General features: G+C 40.4%; 1 protein-coding gene across 3 annotated transcripts; it reads left to right on the top strand.

Moving 5' to 3' along the window:
- Positions 1–25,081, top strand: tbx5b (T-box transcription factor 5b). Of its 3 annotated transcripts, none has more exons than XM_010896339.5 (9): positions 1–165; positions 3,745–3,873; positions 4,810–4,904; positions 5,715–5,834; positions 13,841–13,988; positions 14,463–14,615; positions 16,866–16,957; positions 22,932–23,155; positions 23,350–25,081. In XM_010896339.5, the coding sequence occupies exons 2-9, from the start codon at positions 3,751–3,753 to the stop codon at positions 23,907–23,909; spliced, it is 1,515 nt and encodes a 504-aa protein (XP_010894641.4). In that variant the 5' UTR covers positions 1–165; positions 3,745–3,750; the 3' UTR covers positions 23,910–25,081. The 3 variants fall into 3 exon arrangements, with proteins under 3 accessions (XP_010894641.4, XP_010894639.4, XP_010894640.4); XM_010896337.5 differs by lacking the exon at positions 1–165 and adding an exon at positions 1,688–2,214; XM_010896338.5 differs by lacking the exon at positions 1–165 and adding an exon at positions 1,692–2,163.
- Positions 25,082–27,024: the final 1,943 nt, after the last annotated feature.

The following is a 27,024-nucleotide window of genomic DNA, read 5'->3' as shown; positions in this document are numbered from 1 at the left end:
ACAACAGCCACATTCTCAATGCTACCCTACGACCCCACGACGTTCAAACTGAACGCTCCGATGCAGACACATTGGCTGCTTCATTTGAGACCGATGGACTATTGACAACCTAGTCAGAACGAATACGCCACACTTGTCCAAGAGCTGAACTGACATCTGGACCTGGTAAGACACAACAATTGTTAAATAGTCTTCAGTGTTTTGGAAAAGTGCATGGCCTACAGGCTCTGGGTGTTTTTATTAAAAGTATAGGTGAATCCTGTATATTCATTATCAAAACCTCATATAGGGATAATATCCCATTCAGTGATCTGGTAGGATATCATTTCACCTAATGATTGTTAATAAATTGGGATCTTGAGCGTATAGATTGCCTACTGTTACGCGTGCGTATAAAAGCCACTATTATTCCGATCATACGCTAAATAGTTTATTATTGCGATAGTCTATGTAGTTAATGTCGATATAGTTTATGAGTCATAGCCAAGGAAATAAATATTGTGTTATTATTATGCTAAATGCGATATAGCATAATAATATTTCTGACAATAATGTAAATCAGTATGGTTTCACCAAACTACGCTTTTATAATAGGGTACCTTTTTCAATGTTGCCTAGCCTGACCTGCTCACCATTGTGTGTGATATCGGATTGATAATTTGATTACATCTGATTGAAATAATTCCGCTAAAGGATGATGTGAGCTCAAAACTAGAGCGTGATAACCTCTCGATGACCCCATCAACTTTCAACTTGACTCTGCACAAGATATGCACGGTAATGCGCGCGACCGTTTGATTATCTATTTTTTTTGTCATCCAGACACGCGTGCGCAGTGCATCTATGCGTTGTATGGAGGATGGTAGCCTATGAGATATAGCGTACATGTACGCTAAAATAGCTATTGTTGCTCCTCTGTTTACAATACAAAAAAGGCTTTGTTTAAATACTCAATAAACAGACCTCAACTCCAAATTATATTTGCACAGTGAATGAATTCGTTTATCGCACATTCTCTCGCGCGCTATCGCCCTCATATACTTCGAAGTTTGTTTTATCATGAATGAAAAGGCCACACTTGACATTTGTTTCTGTTTTATTTTAAGCTGTGTGGACAGATAAGGGAGACTTTTAAAAGAGCACTAGTGTGGATTCGAACCCTTGCTACAAAAAGTATATCACAGGAGACAGTGGCTAGACCGCTGCTCCTTAGTCAAAAGTATTTTGACGTGCACGTTCACCATCTATCATAACGTACTTTAATGTAGCCTTTAGCTTCATTCTCGAGTGGTAGCGGGAGCGTTAGATATCACCACGTGACCCCAGGTTTATTATTGTTATTCTAGCTGTGCATGTAGACAATTCCTCCGAAATTGCAATCATTTCATTTTGCCAACATAGATCTCATGTCCAAAGAACACATACTACTATCTGTCGACAGTAGTAAACATAATAAATATGTCTGACAATTCCGGTTTCCGTCAGAACTGTCGTGATTTATTTTTATATTAGGCTACCGCATGACTTTACTCGCGTACAGATTAGTGGATGGCAACGTGGTTTGTGACTGATGTATTGATAATTTGATTGGCCATAATCAATTTTGTTCTTGGATATTTAGGTCATCATATAGGGACAGTATCGGGAAATAGACAGACAGAGGACACAAATAAATACACACTCTTGAGCATGTTGGAGAAAAGTAGTCTGTTCATTACGCGAGGGTATATTGGTGTGGGCGGAAAAACGAAGGGCATGCCTTGAAATTGGTCATTCCTGATTTGAAGGACAAACTGAGTTCCAGCCCCCGCCATATACTACGCTGTACAGAGAGAGCCAACAAGAGCGAGAGAGAACGAGTGCGACAGAGAGGAGGGGTGAAGGCAGGAACAGATGGGGGTCTCTAGGGGGTGGACCAGGCACCGAGGAAAGTTCGTTAACACGTAGGCTACAGTCCATTTTTAATAAGTAGCCTAACCTATATAGCCTAACGAGTTCTAACGGTGGTCGGACGGAGTACATACATTCGCTGTACAATGTATGCGGGTCTGGGGAATTTCAGATTAGCTGCAAAAGCTACTGGACGCTGATCTAACACAAACACACACACCAGGATGACTGTGAAACCGTGTTCTCCAGGGACGAAACAGCACAGCGCTTGAGGTAGGGCGGAAGAGTCGGACTGTTGGAGTATTTAGCAGTGGTGTAATGGGGGTAAATGCAATGCTTTTGTTTTTGTTTTGGTATGACAGTTTGCCCATCTTGTGATCAGAGATTAAGCTAACACATTTTTGTCTTTTTTCACTACTGTTTATTAATGTATGCGGCTATAGTGTCTCATTGCCTTGGGTTGATGCCTCCATGGCTTTCGCCTTTCCATTCTAGAGTTGATTTAGTGCATGTAGACCTGGGTTCAAACACTGTTTGGGTCATTGCAATTACGTTTAAATACTTTGCGTAGTACGGGTATTTCGATATGATATAGTTGACCATACAAGACGTTTCATATTTTAATGTTTTTGGGAAAAGTTAGAATATTGTAAAACACTCATAATGACAAGTGCATTTAGAAATACTAATATTTTAAATCGTCTGTTTCATGCATTGGACTTCAGGTCTGTTTAGTCCTATAAGTATTTGAAATAGTGAAATAATCCTAATCTACGCATTGGACCCCAAGGCCTATATGTGTACTATTTCAAAATTGTTTCTGCTATTTGTAGGTGATCGAATAGGCCTACTTCCAGTAGAAGTTTGGTCTCCATTATTTAAAAATTCTAAAATATTCAAATAAACTTTGCAAGGCCTAGTCTTGTATTTCAAATCATGCATGTGCATTTAGAGGTTCGTGTGCGGTCTAGAATTTTATCAACTTTAAGCTAAACTGGACATCTCATCGTCTGGACATGGACATCTCATTGTCTGGAAACCCGGTTTGTCACTAGACATCTTATATTCAATAATGTATTACACTGTGTCCTGTTCTTTCACTGGTTAAAAATAGAATAACCACCTTCTATGTTTTAGTTTAGAAATAATACATTTATAGTATCACCTACATAGTTATTCTTAGGCTAGTTGTGAATTAGGATGCATTACTACATACTTAATGTAATAACAACGTTATTATGATCATTATGCATGTAAGTAATGCATTGTCATCTTCTCTTTCTCCTTAGGCTGCTATTAGATGATGATTATTATTACTTCTTTTTTTAAATAAAAAATGCACACAATGTGATATAATCTGATCACAAAAGTATTTTTCAATAATAGATCATAGCAGATGAAGTCACAAAGCCTTAGCATACTGACATTTCACCTAGCCTAAATGTTGCATGTAACTATATATGTGCAATATATATTTCAAGGACTATTCAAAAACAACATTTTTAAGTAATAAAAAAATATATATATTATAATTGTTTTTTCGTCGACAGTTTATTTGTCGAAATAAGAGCGATTTATTTAGTTGTTTTAAACTACACAACATGTTATTTTGAATATCGTTAGTTTGAACTGCATTGTGATTTATCATATTCTTTGGTCAAATTTTACTTAATTCTATATTTGAATTCAAGTCAAGATGATCAGCTCTTTATCTCAGGCTAATAGGCTAAAAGTGTCTACAAATTAGGTGTGTTCATTAGGTATGTGAATGTTTTTAATTGTTTCAAACAATACATTTCTATTTTTTATTGTGTGTTTTGTGTATCTCGTTAATGTGTCCTTCGGTGTAAAAAGTGTATCATGGCTAACGGCGGAGACCGGTTCTCAATCCCAGAGCGCGTAGACATTGATACGGACTCACCCAAAGAGAACCTACGGGAGAATCACACTCCACCGTCACCGCAAACCACGTGCACACCGCAGGTAACTTCCTATTGTCTGTGTGTGTGTGTGTGTGTGTGCGCGGGTGTATCTTTAATGGAATTAATAGAGTTCAAAAAATAGAAAACAGATGCACTTCTATGTGATTTTCTTTTCATTTTAGATGGTTCCAATTCTTGCAGCTAACTGAAAGTTGCTTTCTGGATAAAGGCGCCTGCTAACTGAAGTGATGAATGTATTTATAGCGTGATAATAAAGATTATAAGTAGCAAAAGGAAACATTTCAGTTTTGTGATATTCCTCTTCGCATGTGTACAGACACTGTCCCATTTTAACAATATCCAACCTAGCCTACTGGAGGGAGAATCATTCTAAGGAAATTCTTCGGGTCAGGCCACTAATTTGAACGATTCCCTGCCAAAGAAAAACTTAAGTGAGCGAAGTAGACTAGTGCACGTCAAAGCAGAAACAAACAGTCAGGTTCAGGAATGCAGGAGCTGAATATGACCTACATTTGGTTTCTAAACAGTCGGTTGGCTTTACCTAGAACATGCCCAGAGCAACACTGACTGACTGACTGCTTCTCTCTGGTTAAATCTATGTCAAATTCCGTTAGTGATATCGTGGTTCTTATTTGATACATTCACTAGACCTATGCAGCATATAAAAGCTTTGTTAAAGTAGGTTTTCGTTTTATTTCACCACACCACCCAGACACATTAAAAAATAAATACATATGTAATAGGCCGTGGCCAAGGTTGGGTAATTGATCTATGAGCCGCTGCCTCCGGTGAACGTACTAATGGTACTGACCATGGGTTTGAATCCGTCTCACTGCACTTTCAGGAAGAACTCTCCTCTACCATTCACCATTGTCTTCATGAAATTGAACATTAACATGTCCCCTCATTTATATATACAATTTATAATTTCATAAAGCTGCGTATCTCTTTTATAATTTGTTCTCTTTATTCTCAGGGTATGGAGGGGATAAAAGTATATCTACACGAACAGGAGTTGTGGGAGAAATTCCACGAAGTCGGTACGGAGATGATCATCACTAAAGCCGGGAGGTAAAATAACGTAAAATATCAATATCTCGTTATTATAATCTTTAAACATTGTGTTTGACTGTGAAAATGTGATTATATATCTAAAGTACATTTTACGTCTTAACACACTTCAGTTAAATAGGAACTACGCGAAAGTAGAAATAACGTCCATAGGCATGGGCTAGAAGTGGGCCTTTATTTGTTTTACTTCAGCACAGTTTATTTAGGAATACATTTTACGGATGTTCTAGGTCGTGGCCTGTTAATCCTGTCTTTATTTAATATTTTTATTCATAATTAAAAATATTAAAAATATACAGTTTCAAATATAATTTCACTTCTTTAGTAGCTGATGTTAGAATTGTCATCAACTTAACACCAACTGAAACTGTAAACCTTTCCTAGTTGAATATATATGCAAATAATGTGTAAATATGTTATTTTTAATTTCTATGGGAAATCACCTTCAAATAACAAACCAAACATGAATCAAACCAATAATGGATTTTATTTCAGGTGATTTCCATCTTATTTTTTAGATCATGCTCATGCATGGCCATTCATCTTTTTTTTTTTTGTTCAAGGTGTGATATCTGAACTTTATAAAGGCTGTTTAAACAATACATAACTACGTATACGTTTCTCTCGCCCATTGACTACTTTCAAGGAAAGATCAAACATCAGGTTATGAAATTATAAAATTCTCATTAAACAGGCTGAATTATTTAGATTTTCCAGGTTTTGCAAACAACTGTAGCTATGCAAACAATGGTTGCTATGCCACACTGACATTGCTAGGTTCTTGACTGTCTGTGGGTTACTGTTTGACAGGAGGATGTTTCCCTGCTACAAGGTGAAGGTGACAGGCCTCAATCCTAAAGCAAAGTATATCCTGCTCATGGATGTTGTGCCCGCGGATGACCACCGCTACAAGTTTGCTGATAATAAATGGTAAGCTACATATTAAACTTATGCATATTTAAATAGCCTATGTTGTCTGCTGTGTTTTTGTTTGTTTTTAATGTAGCAAATATAATGTGGATTATATTAAAGTTAACTTAGAAAAGTTAGGAAATCCACATAAAATGTATGAGAAACAACAAAGCTATAATATAGCTAAATTGTACCTAATTGTTCTCCCTGCCAAATATTTTGTGGTGCAGTTTGTGAATAAATCCTTGCCTCATGCAACAACTCCCCACCAGGTTTGGGAGAGTTAAAGATTGAGACATGTCCTCTGATGCACATCTCGCCAAACGTTTCTGTTTCTTATTACATTGCTCACTCAACCAGTATTTGCCCACCCAACTAGTATACACCCAAACACAGAAGAGAGACAATTTCAGACCAACAACAACAATTCAGCTTACATGTGCCAACCTAGTACATGGGGTAGTTAGAGCACGGCGAGACAAGTCAGCCCTACCCAACATCCCGCCCATCCATCCCAGACTGCACTGATCCTATTTACCCTGTTTGTATATGAATCCTAATTTTTACCCATCTGAATGTGTGTGTCTGAGTCCGCATCTGCACTGTCCCGGGAACCTAGAAAAAGCAGCCAGTGAGAGTGAGCCTGGCGGAGGACGAAGAGGCTGCGCTTAAATCAAAGGCTAACCGTTACAGCAATTATTATCTTGTATTGTTTAAACAGTGTAGAAAGGAGCACTGCCGAGGAATATTGCTACTTTATTTGTTTATTGATACTTAGCGGCATTTAAGAAAAGTACGAGTAATACATTTTCTGTATTCACTACTGTAAGTCGGATTCAAACCGTGCCTGCCAAATGACTTGAATGTCAGTCACAGTGCATGTGATTGAAGAACCCTGGTCTTAAGGCAGAATTCATGAGACACACGTGCACGTTGTATGAGAAATAGAACAGTGATTGTAGAGCTGATCGGGGGGCACGGGGGGTATTAAGGGGTTCAACAACACAGTCGAATTTCAAGCCCCAAAGAATGGGAACAACCAAAGCTACATTAGGCATGTGGCAATATATATTTTCTATTAAGACTCAGTTGATACAAATACACGATAAGACAATATATTTATATTACGGGAGATGAGAAACATAAAAGAGCAGAGATGTGGATGTTTAGGTCAACTAACATCCTACTGTGACGTGGCAGTCTTGCCCTCTGCATGCCTGCTGCCCACACCCGTCCTGACAGCCAGTTCAGTCTCAGTAGCATGGGTTCATGTGGCGGGCAGATTAAAGGCCAGTTCTCACTGAGGTCCGCACCAGACCGAAAGGGGGATGGAAATGTTCTCATGTTGCATGAGCCTGTCACCCTCTCCGCGGTCACGTGGAGAAGCCCTGTAGAGCGCTAAAGGACACGTCCTTCAGCTGAAACCACTGATACAGTTGAAAGTGGACAGTCCATTTTTAGTCATGTTTAGACAAGGAGCTATGTTAATGCGTAATGTGAACGCTGTTATGTGTGGGTAGATTTCCCTCTAAGGGCGGTTATGTGTTTGTACAGATCGGTGGTGCTTTGTCATGTCCCTGTGCTATTAGACACGTGTGGGTTCTTCACTGAGCATTTTTGTCAGCAGGGTTAGGGTTTGCCAGTTGGAGGAATCCTTGTCTGACATTTTCTAACTTCAGGAGCCAAACACACCATAACAATATGTCATAGTCCTAATCTATTGTCTTTAATGTTAACCAGAACATTTTCTCTGTTCGAAATGAAACAGATTCATTTGTTGTCCAACAAAGACGATCGTTTTGGAAAACGTGTAAAGGTGATTTCTTCTCCACATGGCTTTGAAATACCTGGACCTCAATTACTCGGATTAACATATCTTGTAAAAGACAGGGGCCATCTTTGTAATCAAAGCAGTTGAAATGCTAAGAGGACGTTGCTCCAATAATAATCAGAGATATTTATAGATACAGCCAGCGGCGGTGTGTCAGAGCTGTGTCTGCTTTTCTAGTGTGACAGCAGGAGGAACACAGGGACAGAGCATGTCCAGGACAGTGTGTGTGGGTGCAGGCCAGGGACAGAGCATGTCCAGGACAGTGTGTGTGGGTGCAGGCCAGGGACAGAGCATGTCCAGGACAGTGTGTGTGGGTGCAGGCCAGGGACAGAGCATGTCCAGGACAGTGTGTGTGGGTGCAGGCCAGGGACAGAGCATGTCCAGGACAGTGTGTGTGGGTGCAGGCCAGGGACAGAGCATGTCCAGGACAGTGTGTGTGGGTGCAGGCCAGGGGAGAGAGCGAACAAGAGAGCGACACAGTATGAGGGCTGTCAGAAAAGGGCAGGCCCGACTTCCGGTTTGGCGTCGGTAATGGCGGCAGCATAGAGTACCAGCTCTCCGATTGAAGTTTAAAAATACCCCTCGTCTCAGATTAGAAACATCAAAATTAGTGTATCAAAGGAAGGGGGGGGGAGGATCATGACAAGAGGGAAAGCGAGGAAGACTGGAAACAATACTGGAAATATGGGAGACGTAGAAAACCAGTCAGGAATAGCAACGAGGCCAACGTTAGCCGAGGACGATGCTAGCAAAGCTACGAGTAAAGCAGACGAGCTAACGTTGGTTCGGCATAATTCATCTAATAATATGACAACTCTGGACATTGTGCTGCAAGAAATCAGAGATTTTCGCAGTGAGAACGTGGAAAGCCTCAGAATAATTCGGGAGGACATTCAAAAAATAGATAACAGGATGGATGAGGCAGAGCGGCGCATAACGGAATCAGAAGACCGGATTCAAAATATCGAGGACGCCACTTTGGAACTTTTAGAGTTACAAAATCAAGTTGCAGCTAAACTGACGGATCAGGAGGGCAGATTGAGAAGGGACAACATCAGGATTCACGGCTTAAAAGAAGGAGCGGAAGAAGGGGCTCAGTCAATGGTTGCTTTCATCGAGACCCTCCTGAGAGAAAAACTCGAATTGCCGCCGTCCCTTGAACTCACCATTGAACGAGCTCACCGGTCGTTAGGTGCGTTGCCCCCAAAAGACGCACCACCGAGATCAGTAGTGGTGAAGTTTCGAAGTTACAGATGCAAGGAAGTAATCGTGAGGACGGCGTGGCAGAAAAAGGGATTTGAGTATGAAGGCAAGAAGATAATTATAGACCATGATTATGCACCGGAGATCCTGAAACAGCGGAAAAAATACGCTGAGGCAAAGAAAGTGCTCAGGGATAAGAAGATTCGCTTCCAAACACCATTTCCAGCACGTCTCCGAGTATTTTATGTTGACGGGACGCGCACATATGATTCAGCGGAGGAGGCGACGAAGGACATGGCTGACAGGGGCTATCAGGTGAAGGTCGTGCAGTCCACTGAGGACGTGATGGAGAGGATTAAGCGATTGACGTGGCGCCGTGACCGAGGCGCGAACGACGGAAGACAAGCGGACGCTAGATCGGGATATAAGCAGAGACTGCAGGCTTTTAGAAGGACGCCGGAGGCAAACGACTGATCCAGGGATTTCCAGCTGTTTCCAGGACTTCTTTTATTTTATTTATTAATTTTATTTTCAAGGCGAGAGATAGAAAAATAATTCCCTCAAATTAAGGTACAATTGTCGGAACTGTATTCTTCGAACTGTCGTTACGGTATGCACTTTTTGTTAGATTTGGGTTGTAACGAGGGCCCCCTGGCCGTTAGGGCCAGAGGCTATCCCTCCGAGTCTTTTCTAGGCTCAGTTGAGGTCGAGAGAATGACCTTAACATTGGAAGTCCTTGTGTTTTTGTTTTGGGATTTGGGGAAAAATTGTTCTAGAGCTGGTTCTGTTAGGCTCATGGTTGTGGGTTTATATGGTAGCATAGGGGGTGGATTGGTGACTGTAATAAAAACAATTAGACCTAAAATATGGCTATACAAAAAAACGTAATAAAAGTAATTTCATACAATGTAAATGGTGTTCTCAACCCAATTAAAAGAAGTAAAATTCTAAGTAAAATGAAGAGAGACAGGGCGGGGATAGTTTTCCTGCAGGAAACCCACCTGACAGAAAAGGAACATGAAAAATTAAAGCGGAATGGTTATAACCAGGTATATGCTGCTTCATATGAATCAGGTCACAGGAGAGGGGTAGCGATTTTAATATCAAATCAAATCCCATTTCAAAAACAGTCAGTGGTAAGTGATAAAGAGGGAAGATATGTCTGGGTTAAAGGACGAGTAGAGGGAGTATTAATCAGTCTTCTGAATATATATGCACCCCCTGGATCAGATTGGTCCTTTTATAGAAAAATGTTTGATTTGATGGCATCAGAGGGGGAAGGGGTGTTAATAGCTGGAGGGGATTTGAACCAAAGGCTGGACCCTCTATTAGATACCACAGGGAGGGAAGTAAAAAAGAATGTGATTCCAAATAAAATTAGAGATATGATGGGGCAATTAGGTATCATGGACGTATGGAGGGAACTGAATCCTACAACCAAAGACTACACTTTTTACTCATCTCCACACAAAACATATTCAAGAATTGATTACATCCTAATGTACAATAAAGATAGACATATGGTGGGGAATTGTGAGATAGGGGTGGCTGACTTATCTGATCATAGTCCGGTTTATGCAACTTTTACTTTGACATCTAAAAAAAGAACGACGTTATGGAGACTTAATACCAGTATATTAAAAGGAGACATTAAAGAAGAACTAAAATTGGAAATTCAAAGATATTTAGAGGAGAACGATAATGGGGAAGTGTCCCCACCAGTACTATGGGATGCGTGTAAGGCAGTGTTAAGAGGGAAAATAATAGCCAAATCTGCTTATTTAAAAAAATTGAGACAAAAAAATCTTGTTGCATTACAGTTGGACCTACAGAAATTAGAAAAGGAACATAAAGAAAGGCCGAGTGACACAATTTATCAGGAAATTAGGAAGAAAAAAGCTGAGATAAATGATATTTACTCAGCAGATATACAAAAAAAATTAATGTTCACAAAACAACAGTATTATGAAGCAGGTAGTAAATCAACAAAATTACTGGCATATAAGTTAAGAAAGCAGGAGGCTAGAAGTAATATATACAAAATTAGGGATTTTCACAATAAAACAATAAAACATAAGACAGAAGATATACAAAAATGTTTTGAACTATATTATAAACAACTTTACGACCAACCATTCATTGACAATAAAGCAGATATGGAAGGCTTTTTAGATACACTTTCATTGCCAAAGGTAACGGACGAACAAAATTCATGCCTGATATCAGAGATTACAGATCAGGAAATACGATCTGCTATTTCTAAACTCAAAGTGAATAAGTCTCCGGGAGCAGATGGATATTCTGCAGAATGGTACAAGTTGTTCAGGGAATCATTAATCCCAATGTTAGGAAAAACATTTAACTGGGTATTAAAGAAGGGGGAAATACCATATTCATGGCGGGAAGCTATAATTTCAGTAATCCCTAAAGAGGGCAAGGATGAATTGGACTGTTCCAGTTATAGACCTATTAGTGTCCTGAATCAGGACTATAGACTTTTCACTGCTATATTAGCTAGGCGTATTGAAAACATCTTACCGGGTATTATTCAGCTGGACCAGACAGGATTTATTAAAGAAAGACAAACGCAAGATAACATAAGAAGAGCCTTACATGTGTTGCAGCATATTAAAGAAAACCATACTGAAGCAATGATTATGGGAATGGACGCGGAGAAAGCGTTTGATTCTGTCAGGTGGGATTTCCTTTACAGTGTGTTAGAAAAATTTAACTTCCATGAAATAATAATTAGGACAATACAAGCCTTGTATACTGAACCAACGGCTAGGATTAAGATTAATGGTAGTTTATCCAGTTCTATTTTATTAAAGCGCGGATGTAGGCAGGGTTGTTCGGCTAGTCCCCTTCTCTTCGCAATTTTTTTAGAACCACTTAGCCAATCCATAAAGCAAAAAGCACAAATACAAGGCATAGAGATAAAGGGTACATGTCAGAAGCTTGCACTTTTCGCAGATGATGTTCTAATATTCTTGTCTAATCCTGATACGTCCATGCCAGCACTCATGTCAGAATTTGCAAAGTTTGGTCAGATGTCCGGATACAAAATAAACGTACAGAAAACACAAGTCCTCACTTTTAATTATAGCCCCGCTGAAGCTGTTAAAGAAAATTATAAAATTAAGTGGGATTTAAAATCAATTAAATATCTAGGAGTAAATTTAACAAAAGAAATTGGCCAATTGAAATCAGCAAACTACGACCCGCTAATATCCAAAATTAAAGAAGATATTGCAAGGTGGAATTTAATCCCCTTTATGACTCTTACAACTAGAGTAGAGGTGATCAAAACCAATGTTCTTCCCAGAATGTTATATCTATTCCAGAATCTACCAGTGGAGATACTGGACAAGGAAATTATAGAATGGAATAAAATTATTTCAAGATATATCTGGCAAGGAAAACAACCTAGAATAAGATATAAAACATTACAACTGTCTAAGGCGAAGGGGGGGCTAACTCTCCCGTGCTTAAAAAGTTATTATCAGGCAGCGCAAATAAAGCCTTTGTTAAACTTATGTAATCCCTCCTACTCTGCTAGGTGGAAAGAAATTGAACTGAAAATGACAACGGAAGCTCCAATACAGGCCTTTATCGGGGATAACAAACTCAGGCACCAATCAGAAAATATACCCAATCCATGGATTGACATTTCACTTAAAGTGTGGTTTGAAATTGTTACAAAGAATAACTTGACACGCAAAAATAAGCTGCTAAGGTGGATAGGATATGATACAGATTTTTCCCCGAATAAAAGAGATAATAGATTTAAAAATTGGGAACAAGGCCCTCATATGTTTTGGGAACTATTAGAAAATAAAAAGTGTAAAAGTTTTGAAGAAATCAAGAAACAATATGGTTTGGTAAATCAAGATTTTTATAGATTTTTGCAAATGAGGCATTATTTAGAGCATGATATAAAAAATGAAAATTTTGAGGTTGAGTTAAACATTATTAAACTTTTTATTTCTGCGTACCAATCTAAACTAAATAAGAAACTAATTTCGAAGATATATTCAGGGTTAGTAACATTAAAAGGAGACAATACACACTACATAAAACAAAAATGGGAAAATGAAGCAAATATAAAATTGATGGATGAAGAATGGGAGGATCTCACTCAACAAATTTGGAGAGTGACATCATCTTTAACTTGGAGGGAACATGGGTGGAAAAATTTAGTGAGATATTTTAGAACTCCAGCTCAAACAAAATATCGGGATACAAGCTGTTGGCGGGAATGTGGGGAACAGAATGCAAATTATGTTCATATTTTCTGGAGTTGTCCTTTGGTGGAGAAATATTGGAGGGAACTCAAACAATGTATGGACAAGATATTACGGATTAATCTCCCGTTCAATTTTGATACATTTTATTTGGGAAGACTTAATATGCAAGGCAAAAAAACTCTGAATTGTAAATTGTTTAAAATTATGGTACTAGCAGGGAAAAAAGGAATTACTAGGAAGTGGCTAAAGGTAGAGGTGCCAAGAAAGGAAAATTGGGTTGATGTGATGCATGATATATACATTATGGAAAAGCTTACGTACACTGTTAGATTTCAAATGGATAAGTTTGAGAGGTTGTGGAAGGATTTCTTGGAATTTATTAGGCCAATAAGATCGGACTTTGTGTAAATGAGAATACCTGTGACACTCCCCCAGTTTGCTATTGCTACCAGTTTATTTTAGTTTAATCTTTTCTTTTTTATTGTGGTTGGAGGGAGGGGGGGTTCATTTAGTTCTGGGGAAAAAAGACGATGTTGCATGACAAGATCAAAATCTGTACTATATGACCAAATGTGTATTTATATCCTGCAGCTTCAATAAAAAAAAAAAAAAAAAAATTTAAAAAAAAAAGAAAAGGGCAGGCCCTTGTCAGACGAGGACCAACTGACACTCGCATCATCTTATTGGGATTCATATTTGTTGTCAATTGTCATATTTAGCTTGTGTGTGTATGTGTGTGTCAGGTCTGTGACAGGGAAGGCAGAGCCAGCCATGCCAGGGAGGTTGTATCTCCATCCTGACTCGCCGGCCACGGGAAACCACTGGACACGCCAGCTTGTCTCCTTCCAGAAACTCAAACTCACCAACAACCATCTGGATCCCTTTGGACACGTCAGTCCCCTAGTTCTCTACCTGTGTGTGTGTCTGTGTGTGTGTGAGTAGGGGTTCTGTCTGCTGTGTTAGAACAGCGGTAACCACAATAATGACGTTAGGGACATTAAGGGCCATTAGCTTGCCCATGCTTGGTGGGACCGTCACACCAATTAGGATTAGCCCTCTTGAGGAACACACGCACCCACACACGCACTGTTTTCTGCTATCTGCTAGGCCTATTATCTGTTCATACCTTTTTTTTTTAATGTGGCTTGTTGTATGGCTACCAGAAAGGAACCAGAGTCAATGGCGTGACTAACACACATTGGTAGATAAAGGGACGGATTTGGAAATAGTCTTCAGCATAGCATGGGTCCAGACACAAGGAAAAACGTTCCCACTCAGTAGGCATAGGCCAGGGAGGGGCTTAGGACTATTGAGTGGGATGGAGCTGCAACATTGATTTATGTATTTGGTTTTGATGTATTGCAGATCATATTAAACTCCATGCATAAATACCAGCCACGCCTCCACATCGTCAAAGCAGATGAACACAATGGGTTTGGTTCGAAAAACACTGCCTTCTGCACACATCTGTTCTCAGAGACCGCTTTCATCGCTGTGACGTCTTACCAGAACCATAAGGTACCAAAAACCGCACACAAAATAATTGTGATTTAGTTTTCACATAATTAGAATTTATTTAAAAAAACTGAGTAGTTTGTCAAACATAAAGTTGAATTATCCAGCTCCTGTGGTGCAGATATTCAAAGGAATTGCCAAAGCCTGCCAGTGTCCTTATGTTGTGGGTATATGTTGTTGTAGTAGCCATGTGAATCAGGGCCTTATCAACGTGTCCTGTTTGATTACATCTCTGTGTTTATGCTTCACAGGGCAGTACTCTTTTATTTTTTGTATTTTTTTAAATGACCCCCCCACCTTCTTTTCATCACACAGTGGATATAAAAAGTCTACACACCCCTGTTAAAATGCCAGGTTCTTGTAAAAGAACGAGACAAAGAGAAATCATGTCATAACTTTTTCCACCTTTAATGTGACCTATAACGTGAACAATTCAATTGAAAAACAAACTGAAATCTTTTAATATCCACTGTAGGTCTTGGTGGCGTTTTTAACCAAAATGAACAGGTGTAGGCTCGATTGGGTATGCACTAGCCAGTTCCATCACACGGAAGTTATTTCAACTAGTGAATGCGAACAATGAATTGCTGTAATAACTATCCTACCTGTTTTACTAAGAACAGTTGTCTATTTTTGAGTAGTTGGTTGAAAAAGAGTGTCTTTCATAGGTTTTCAAACCAAATAACAATTTGCTGATTTTACTGGTTCACAATTGTTACACTGACATTTGTTTCTGCTTGATATTTTACTTCACTGACACGGACACCCAAAATCAATTATTTTATGGTTATTAAAAAAAAATTATGTTGGAAAATATTTGTAGGAAACAAATGTATATTTTCAACCCCCACAAATGAATACTGAGTAGAGCCACCTCTCGCTGCAATTACATCTTTAAGTGTTTTAGTAAGCACTATATGTACAAACTTTGCAAAGTGTGTGATTGATTTTGGCCCATTGTTTTTGGCACATTTGGTCCAGGTTGTTCAGGTTGATTGAACAAAGCCTGTGGAGCACAATTTTCAAATAGTGCCACAGATTCTCAATAGGATGGAACCTTGACTGAGACACTGGACATTCATCTTTTGTTCTTGAATCTCTCTAATGTTGTTTTGTCATTGTGGGATAATAGTTTTTTAGCTGACTGAAGCATGTTCGCTTGCAGTATTTTCCTGTTTTTTACTCCAGCTTTTCTTCCTTCAATTTAATCAAAATGCCTTGTTAAAATGTCCTCGCTGTGAAGAAGCATCCCCACAGCATGATCATGCCACTGTATTTCACTGTAGTGATGGTTTGTCTTGAGACATGTGCAATGTTAGGTTTCCGCCACACAATCTGCTTTAAGTTTTAGCCAAAAATGGTTTCAGATGGTTTCAGATTATGCTATTTAAGCAACATCTTTTTGCCAGTTTTATGCAGACCTCATGTCATTGATTGGTGCGCCACAGACTGTTTTATATTTTTTTCTTACTTCATTAGAATGGTCTTTGGTCTTAATTTTCCTTCAACACTGTGGCTTTTATCCAGAAAATGTAACTTTAATGATTCAAAAGTGGAGGCCAATGGTAAGGTAATTCTGTCCTCATTACAGTAATTCCTGTCATCTGTGTAAACTGGGAGCTTCTACTGGATTTATAATTCATTTTTTTCCCCAAACCAATGTTTGCATTCAGTAGACGTGTACTGTGTTAAACACATCACAACACCTGCCTCGACTGTTTGGGATATACAACAACTAGTTACGTTATATTGTCCTCCTATTTAGATGTACGATACGACAGCATCAAATCTACTGCATGTTATTTTTTACCACACTCTCAATGGATCTCAGCTCTGTTTGTCAGTAAATCAAAATTCAATAAAAAAATGTACTGGGCCAGACAATGTTGTGGCATGCCAAATGCAGATTACATCTTTAAACCTACCGATAGTGGCTGTGGAGCTATTAATGTTCCTTTCTCAAACTTGAGACTTGTTCAGCCATGTACTGCCAAAGTCATGGTAAAACTCATTGTATGCTACTTCGGAATTTAGTAGCACAAAATGTGTCCCCAGTCCCCAAAATGTTTGAATACTGGTTTAGGGAAACTGCAATTGTGCTGGTTAAGAATGAATTAGGTTCGAAAAATGGTCTGTGGAATGTTGTGATCCAGAACCAACCCCTGTTCAGGTCATGTTTCTCACCAGTTGAGTAACACAACATGCTGGCCAGGGTGGTCAGTGATCTAAAGCAGTGCTTTGTGTCCCTGTCAGATTACCCAGCTTAAGATAGAGAACAACCCATTTGCTAAAGGCTTCAGGGGAAGTGATGATATGGAGCTGCATCGCATGGCAAAGATACAGGGGTGAGTACAGACTCCTACTGCTCTCCCTCTAACTCCGACCCTTCCTCTTTCTGTAAAACGTTTGTGCCTGTCTGTTTGAAAGGACCAGTCTGTTTTGTGCAGTTTGTATCAGACAGTCTTCTCAGAGAGCATTGCTTAGGAGAGGGGACAGGGATGAGGTGGAGGAGGGGAGTTGAGAAGAGGAGACAGAGTGTATGAATGGCTGATTAACGAATGATGAGGCCGGATTGTAGGGGTATTTTTTCAGTCACTATTCTGCTCTAGGGCAAGATAGGAGGAATAAAGAGAGAATGAACTGGGATATCAGAGACGATGAGAGAGGAGAAAACAGAGAGTATCTGAACTGACATGCAGTTATTTTTAGAGTAGTTTATTATCTCTCGCAGTATGTGAGTGTGTGTATAGTGACCTCCAGAATTATTGGCACCCTTGGAAGCAGGATTCAAATTATGGGGGGAGATTGGGGGAGTTTGAGCCCCTAATTAAGACCTGGGCCCCCAAAAAGAGGGACAAATCAACAGGTCGGGGGTGTTGAAACATTTATAAATCGTTCTTACCTGTAATTGTAAATGTTACAATATATTTACCATTACTCATGCCTGGAAGAATCTTGTAATATGATTTCAGACACCCCTAAAGTGAGCCATACCATTTCTTAACCTTGACGTTCAGAGGTGAAAGAAGAAGAAGTACGGAGTACAAGTACTCAACTAGGTTTCGGCTGTGTTCACCACTTTAGGGAAGTATCTAATTATGATCTAAAAAACCAGGTAAAGGAAGTTCAAAACTAACGAGTGATCAATAAAATAAAAAGGAAGTGTGTAAATGTCCACTTAATGTCACTGGTTAGTTATGAACTCTGTTTCACTGGTCATTTTGCTCTAACTTATTAACTTTTCAAAACTGGTGAACGCCGCGATTACTTTTACTTTGTACTTTTTCCACCTCTGTTGACGTTAGTTGAACGTCTCGTCTGCCTGCCTCACTCCCAACCTTGCAGTGTTTGCTTTTTTAACTGTAAGCCTCCCCTACTAAAGCAGGAATACCGGAACTATGAAGACGTATTCCTTCATTCAATATAAGGTTGGCTATACACAGAAATGTAGACTTTGTGGGAGAGAATAGTACATACAGTATTGCCATGTCTGTTTTTAAGGACCCACAATAGACTCAATACTGATTTACAGCAAATTCCCGCCAAAAGTTGGAAAGCTTATGTGCTGGTAAGAGGTGTTGTGATGCTTTCTCCCTTCAAGGGAATCCCTTGGTTAAGCTTGTATGTTTAAAATTAATTGATTCTGGCTTAAACTGCATGGAAATGTAACGACAAAATTTTTTTAACGTATTCCTGAGTTTTGCCATTGGTTATGGTCGGATTTCCCATCATTTGCATATTCTCTGACTCACTGTGTGCCTTTGGCATGGCATTTCATTACCAATATAGAATGTAATACATTATCTAATGTTTGTTAGCACTTGTGCTCAGTCATGAGCAGTGGAGGACTAATTGTTGGAGATATACACTTTGACATCGATAAAGCAGTGGGAGGAAAGCCCAGGAGTGTCAACCCAAACCTCTGTGATCAATCTTTTAAGGAAAGAGTTGATAGAAGCTTTAGCATTAGGCTACTTTGAAGACAGAAACATTAGCCTAGCTACTACTTAAAGGCATACACCACCCAAAAAGCGGCCAAATTTGACGGCTGTTTTTTTTTTATCTTGACAAGTCTAATAGTAAAAATAAGCAAACTGCTGATTATTGGGTGGTCAATGCCTTCGGTGTTAGTCAGGCACAGGCCTAGTTGCTGTGTGGTAGTAACACATCTGCCTACCTCTTTGGCATGTTGATATTGTCTTTGGTTCTGTATTGTGTGGGTCTGTGTTCTTCGGATTTGTCTGGGTCTGTGTTTTAACGGTTATTATGACCTGCTGTTGTAGTGTGGCTGTGGGTCTGACTTGCTGTCAGTTTTGCTCTAGGATACTTTGTTGGTGACCCCTGACTTCAAGTTGTTGTCAGGTATGTGCCCCATGAGCTGGTGTAATGGACTGGATCCATCATCATCTACAGACTGCAGACATTACGTTAAACAAGCAAGATACTGTAAGGATTGTAAGACTTCAGTTCCCTGAATCACGCACCTGCGCTGTACTGGGTTTCCTTTACGCCCTGGCGGAAAAAGTTGACCCCCGATTGTTATTGTATAATTCGCACTCTGCTTGGATAAACAAAACTCACAGCAGGACCACTGAGTGCTGAAGCACGTAGCTTGTAAAAATCACCTATCATCTGTTGCATCACTCACCACAGAGTTCCAAACTGCCTCTGGAACAAAGACATGCGGTCTGGGTAGGCACTGCCAATGGCAGGGTAAATGTACAGTACAGGAAAAACATCAGTCTCCGCAATTATTAGGTATTTATTATTTGCATGACTCCACTTCTAAAAACTATTAAGTATCAACACGATGCCAAGTCAATGATTTATCAATGTTCAAATAGCAATTTACTGTGCATATAGGACTTACCTGTGATCCCAACGATCTCTGAAACCTTCTTCCATGCATCCATTTTTTTTGTAGCGCTAGCAAGTGGGCAGCGTGTCCATGAATAATCTATACAAGTGGGAAATAGGCTCTGCAGATGAGATTCTGATATTTTCTTAATTGGTTAATTTCCGAGTCATTCAGATTAAACCAGTGATATGTTTTACGGAAACATGCTGAGATTGATGTAGTAAAATATTTCTTTGCATAATGAATTGTCCAGGGCAATTTCAACAGAGACTCAATAGAAAACATGTACGCTTCAAATCTAATGACACATGTAATAGAAATACATTTGCTAGGGATTTCAACCTGATTATTGAGCAGACCATTCGATTTCAGTGTATTTCATATTGCTTACCCTGACTTAGATCTCAGCACAAAAACTGCGCGTTGGGACCTTCATGAAGTGTAGAGCCTTTCATTGCACCTTTCCATGGCCGAGCAACAAAGCGGGGTCCATAAAGACATGGTTCCATGAGGCTGGTGTGGAGGAATTTAAGTTGCCTGCACAGAGCTCTGACCTCAACCCTATTGGGCTTTGATCTCAACCCTAACAGCTTTGGGATGAATTGAAACAGTGGTGAGCTAGGGCTAGGGCAATATCAGATTTTCACTACACGATTATCGTGGCTAAAATAATTCACAGTAACGATATTATTGTGGTATCTATAGAAAATTTGAAGAAAAAAAATTGTATCATTCAAATTCATCATTCAACATTCAACTTTGTTTAATGTGTTTTTGTTCTCTTTTTTGGCAAATCAGTTACACTCAAAATATGAGTGTATGGAGGTGGAGTCTATAACCATAACTGTACAACTAAGAAAATAAAAGCATACAAAAAAATAATTAGACCTTATGGATAGTGAAAAGGCAACCAGATGAACTGATAAACAAAAGATCCACAAGACCTAACACCGAGAGGATGTTTTGGAAAAATACCAAACATTTTCGTCTAGTGAATAGACTATGAAAAGACATTAATTCAAATGCTAGTGTCTAAGTCCACACTCGTAGATTAAGCACATGCATCGTTTGTCCATGAATAAGCTATGGAAAAACCTGAAAAGAGTTTTGGAAAAAATACAACTTCCTTTTTTCCATGTGAATAGGCCACAAAAATGGCGTGTCTTTGCGGATCTCTCTCGGGGGTTCTAGTGGGGCTAACGAGTTGATTTCAACGGCAGTGCAAAGGTCCATTCTCTTTGTTTAAGCACATGCATCGTTTGTTTGTAGATGACATGAATAAGGTATACAACTTCAGTTGCGCCTAGTGAATCAATATTATTATGTGTATTATTTTTTAAATATCACAGTTATCATCAATACCAGTATATTGCTACACCCCTATAGTGGGCCAGGCCTTCTCATCCAATGTCAGTGACTGACCTCACAAATGCTATTTTGACTGAATGGACACAAATTCCCACAGGGACACTAAAAAACCTTGTGGAAAGCTTTCCCAGAAGAGTGTCGGCTGTGAGAGCTGCAAAGGGGAGGGCAACTTCATATTAACGCCAATGGTTTTGGAATTGGATGTCCAACAAGCTCAAAGACAGAGAGAAACAGAGAGAAAGAAAGGCGCGTTGCATAAGAAAATGGCAACTAGTCAATCACAAACCACATTGTAAACATAACCATTAAATAGGCTACTATTTATTTTCCTCTACCATTTAATTATTTTCACATTCTTACAACACCATACTTATTTAATATAACATTTTAATTTAAATTTGATTTAATTTAATTTATTATTTGGAAACTTTGTATGTGTAATGTAATGTGTATTTAGTTAATGTTAATTTCATTAATTTCATTTTTCTTATTTTCCACTTGCTTTGGCAATGTAGACAAATGTTTCCCATGGCAATAATGGGCCATGGCAATAAAGGAAAGAGAGGGAGATCAAGAGTGGTATGGAGGAGACGGAAATAGAATGGGGGGAGACAGAGAGAAAGAGACACACTGCTGATGGGAGGATTGACAGATTTTTTGCATTAATTCTCACCAAGAAAAATCTGTTGCCAATTGAATGAAAACAATGTAACTTGACAGTTTCTGACTGTGTGGCTCAGTGCACCACTGTCTTGGCCTCCAAACTTGAGCACAGGCCCTTTAAAAACCTACCTGTTGTCTTCTACTAAATATTCTACCAGGTACACTGAAATAACTGGCAGTTGTGTAGAACAACCATATAAGCACTGGGCTGAATAGGCATGCACTGAAGTATATCAGCAAGTATAGAAAAACAGGCCATAACTGCTTAGAAATCCTTCTACTACCACTTGTTTAGCAGCAGCAGTGCTTACTCCTGGGTTCTATTGTCTACTGGGAGTAAGATCCGCCAACCTGTGATTCTGCTACCTCAGCCTTCACAGAAAGTTGCAATCAGATGCTCTACACTGTGAGAAGATACTGCTTGGACCCCTGCTTTGTGATCCCTTGGCTATGCTACCTCAGTCCAGGACCTGCATTAACATTCCGGCTTAGGGGCCCATTGAATCTTCTTTCAGTGGATTAAGTTTCTCCACTAGGTCAGCCAGGCCGTCATGCTGGACTGTATAAGGAAAATGCCCTAGGCCAGCACTAGTTCAGGTCCTACCTCAGCGATCGCTCCCAGTCTGTAGCTATTGGTCCTAGAATGTCAAACACAATGGGGGCCCACCATCAACGGAGGGGCTCCTCGATCCTGGGGATCCTTTTGTTTTGAATTTTCATGCCGCCACTGGGAAACTTCTTCAGGCTTCCATTTTCATGCTGCCACTGGGAAATGTCTTGAGGCTTTCATTTTAAGGCCGAATGTCTCCACAAACACTGTGACTGCCAGTGTAGCCCCAGACCGTATTGTTGGTATCATGGTCCCCCAGTGAGGTGTACAACCTAGGTAAAAAATAAAATCACCATCAGCTCTTGCTTCAGGCCCACAAGTGTGACCATTTATGGAACATTACACGGTTAAGACCTACACTGTCACAACCTGCAGCTTTACAACCCATCCACATCTTTATCTAATCTCATCTGGACTATTTAAATGCCCTTCTTGCCAGTGCCTTCTCCAAGTGCCAACTCATTCCATCATCCTGTCCTTGCCTTCCCCTCCCATGGGTGAGAGTGCTTTAGTTGCTCCTCAGATGTGGAACACACCAGCTAATGTCAGAGCTGCAGTATTTGGCCGTGTTTAAGGCACAGCTAATGACTGAATACTTCAGAAAATATTTCAAGGACATTTGTTAATACTGTCCACTGGATCTGGACCCCTGTGTGCAACTGTTGTCGTTGTCTGCTTACGTTGTTTGGTGTTGTGATTGTTAGTTTTATAATTATTAACCAAAACAAATGGGATCACGAGGAACCTAGCTTGCATATTCATCTACTCTACCTGGTGGCTTGGTGTCCTTACAACCCCCCCAACCCTTTCTCTCTTTCAGTAAAGAGTATCCAGTGGTTCCTCGTAGCTCAGTGCGTCAGAGGGTGTGTCCTACTGGGAGTCTATTTGGGGGGGGGGCAAGGGGCGGCTTGCACCCTTATTCCTGTGAGAATGGGGTCACCAGCACCACACAGGACCTTGTCGCTTCCCCTCCAGCCCACTACTCCCTCCCTCAACCAGACCCACAAGAACACGTGCAGGTCTACCACAGCAACAAGAGGAAAGGTAAGCTGCACTGCATTCCTTCACTCTGTAACTATTGACACTGGAGTCGTTTGTTTTGCCCCCGGTCTTTGCCTCGTTTTGTTTCTAAGATCATTGTTGCAAGGAAGACCAGTCCTTGTTTTTCTGTGTTTCTGAATGTTGCAGCTCTTCTGCCTCCCTCCCTCTTCTCCTCTCTCTCTATTCTCTATCTGCAGCAGACGATAGCTGTCCGGCAGAGGAGCATCACCTGTACAGAAAGCCCTACACTGACAGTTCGCCCAGCGAGGATGAGTCTTACTATCACCCGCCTGCTTACTCCCCTCCTCCTCTCCATCCCTCTGTCCAACCGCCTCACACTGGCCTCGCTGACTCCGCCTACAGGTCAGAGGCGGGGGTGCGGCAGCCGTGTATGTTTGCTGGCTCAGAACCCAGACTGGATGAGCTCAGCTGTACAACCTGGTCCTACAGCTGCCCTTTGACTCCAGCCATGACCCCTACTGAACCCTACACAACTTTCTCTCACCAGCCCTATTGCTCTAGTCCCCAGAACTCTCAGCTGAGCTCCATAGCCCACCAGGGATCTCCTCCTCTGGGGGACTCTCTCTCTCACAGCCCCTACCAGACCCAGAGCTCCGGACCGTACCAGACACCCCAACACCCCAGCCCACCCTTTAGAGAGTACCACCGCTACCCTGCCTCCTTGTCTCCTCCTCATTACCTTACCCTTCACACACACAATAGGGGAGGGGTCCCCGAGTGGAGTGAGCCCACCTGATTGGACTACAGACGTAACAGAAAGACTTTATTAGAGGGCTGGGTGTGTATTTATGGGAGATGTTGTCCTTTGATGTGTGAAGAAATTTAGTTGGACAACTGTCTCTTTCCCTGTGCTTGGATTGGATAAGGAGCATTTCATTTCTACCCTCTGTGACTGGGTCTGCTCTGGAAAGAAGTTATTATTTTAGCTGAACCTGGTGGATAATCAACTACCACACAGGGAGCTTCATCCCTGTTTAAATATAGTATGAGTTCTGTCTGTTTCCCTGTCAACCCAACATACACAGCTATGTTTCTAATCTGTTTGTGTGTGTGTGTGTGTGTGTGTGTGTGTGTCAGCTCACCTCAACACAGCACTGCCATGAGTTAATGTCGGCTGAGAGGGGCTGCAGTGGCCACAGGCAGAGCACAACAGAGATACAGTTTATCCATGCTGACAGGGACGAAGACCTTTGACACACACACACACACAGAGAGAGAGAGCTTGTTTAGAAGCTTTGGTGGGGCAAAAGACCTGTACACACACACATTGCATTTGGGTACTTGCATCATTCATGCAGCTTTTACTGCCCCCACGTTTACCCCGATCTGACCAAAAAAACACTATATGTTTCTCTGAAGTGGATGATTAAAATGTTCTGTTTCCCTGAACTGACCAATCAACATTCTCTGTTTCTCTGAACTAGCCAATCAATCAACACTCTACCACAAGCTGAATGACCAACACTCCATCTACACTCAATTTTGCGTCCATGAGAGGCTCTCTGCCTCTCTCTCTGCCTCTCTCTCGCTCTCTCTCTGCCTCTCTCTCTCTGCCTCTCTCTCTGCCTCTCTCTCGCTCTCTCTCTGCCTCTCTCTCTCTATGCCTCTATCTGTCTCATCTGTTTTTAGCCATCCACTCAAGTCATTAGAAGGGAGTGAAACCTACACTGTTATCCTGTTCCTCCTCCTCATAGGCCTCATATGATTATTATTTCCTATATATTGTTTTATTTCCAGTGAGAGTGAGTGGGTGCGTTACCTGGTGATGGCCTTGTTTTTTGCACTAACATAGGAAGTGTTCCTATTGGTTTTGAGTGTGTGTGGATGTGTGTGTGTGGTTTTGTGTGTTTGTGCATGTGTGGATGTGTGTGTGTGGGCGTGTGTGGTTTTGTGTGTGTGGGTGTGTGTGTGTGTGCGTTTGTGTGTGTGGTTTTGTGTGTGTGGGCGTGTGTGTGTGTGTGCGTGTGTGTGTGGTTTTGTGTGTGTGTGTGCACGTGTGTGTGGTTTTGTGTGTGTGTGTGTTTGCAGGCAGGAATGCTGTTGTGTCAGCCAGCAGGTGTGAGTTCCTGAACAAGATTAGCAATATGCTGAGAAGTGGTCATTTGTGAAGTGTTAGTGCTTTACTGTATTGTTTATAGTATTTATCGGTCTAGAGATTTGGTCTCGTTTTGTTGTAAGGTTGTAAAATAACACATTCATGGTTGTTTTTTTGCTTTCCTGTCTCATGTAATTTCCTTTTGAAGATACTGTTTAACAAGGTTGTAATAAATGACTTGTTACATTTTCTGTTCTAATGCAAATAAGCAAACATTTACAGAACTAAAATACATTCAAAGGAAATTTGAAATAACTCAATCTGTTGTCATGTTTATATTCCTTCTACAAAGACAAATAGCACATGTTTTAACTCACTTTAGAAGGTGTCTTTGTGTATGTCTTTGTGTATGGCTTTGTGTATGGCTTTGTGTCTTTGTGTGTGGCTTTGTGTCTTTGTGTGTGGCTTTGTGTATACATCTACCACAGCAATTGCATTGCAACACCATCGTAAAATGTGCAGCGCAAGCAAGTGGTTTTATATACGGAATCTTTTTTTTAAAGAGTGACATCTAAAAATGCAACTAGCATGAGCGTATAATATAACTACGATAATCCCATTGGCTGCTAGAAAATGAACAAAGTTGAGTTGAAGATGAACAGCAGAATATAAGTTCAGCATGCCGACAGTCTTCCGAGTCCTGCGGCAGCTGATGCAAACTGACTCAGTGAGGCCAGGGGCGAATGGGTGTATCTCAGACAGGGTTACTTTGTTGCACACTGGTGATAGTAGGTTGGGTGCCTGCAAAAAATCATTGTTCAGAGAATGTTCTTCAGCAATACAGCAATGTTTTAGTGAGTGGTACGATTAGAAGCATTTTTTCTTCTTCTTTTGGCTCCAAAGGTTTTGATCTGAAACCAAACTTTTCTATAAAAGCTTTTATTTGAGTGTGTTTGTTTATATATATCGGTTTCACCATTTAGAAATGACAACACTTCATGCATAGTAATATACCTTTATAGTACCCTTTTATATGGCACCAAAAGTATTAGGATAATTGGTTTGAGGTATTTCTGGTTAGTCATGTGTGTTCTGTCTCATCATAAGAGAGCTATCAATGTCTAGTCTTGATTCAAGATTTTGAGTAATTGATGTTAGTCAACATGAGGACCGAAGAGGTGTCAATGAAAGTCAAGGAAGCCATTATGAGACTGAGCATTTGGAAAAGATATATCAGAATTACAGCCCAAACCTCAAACATACCAATAATAGCAGTTTCTAACCACTTTGAAAAAAAGGAAAGCATGCTGTGCGCACAAATCGCACACAGCCTGATAGGCCAATGAAAACCATCACAGTAGATGACAGAGGAATGCTCACCATAATGAAGACCAGAGACAAAATTACAGAGGCAACACTGCAAGGCGCATACCGCTACTTAGCCTTCACAGTCTGCTAAAAAGTACTGTGAAGAACCTGCAGCGTTGTAGAATAAGGTATTCTGGACACATTTAAAAAAGACTACAGTGACGGCAAGAGTGAAGTATCTAACATCCATGGCAGCACACTACTTCATCTGTGAATGGTTGAAGTGGTGTCATGGTTTAGGTATGTATGGCTGCCAATAGAACTGTCTTCCTTCTATTCATTCATGATACAACTCCTAATGACAGCAGCAGGATGAATTCTGAAGAGCACAGAAACATGCCTATTGATCCCAATAAAAGCGTCATAGCAATCGGGAGGTTTTTGGGTCAAAAGGTGGAAAGTTCTTGACTTGCCAAGTCTGTGTCCAGATTCAAATTTAGTTGAACAT

The sequence above is a fragment of the Esox lucius genome, chromosome 13 (assembly GCF_011004845.1).
Source record: "Esox lucius isolate fEsoLuc1 chromosome 13, fEsoLuc1.pri, whole genome shotgun sequence".
Taxonomy (NCBI): domain Eukaryota; kingdom Metazoa; phylum Chordata; class Actinopteri; order Esociformes; family Esocidae; genus Esox; species Esox lucius.
The sequence above is the reverse complement of the archived record's forward strand: the minus strand, read 5'-3'. Positions and strand labels throughout refer to the sequence as shown.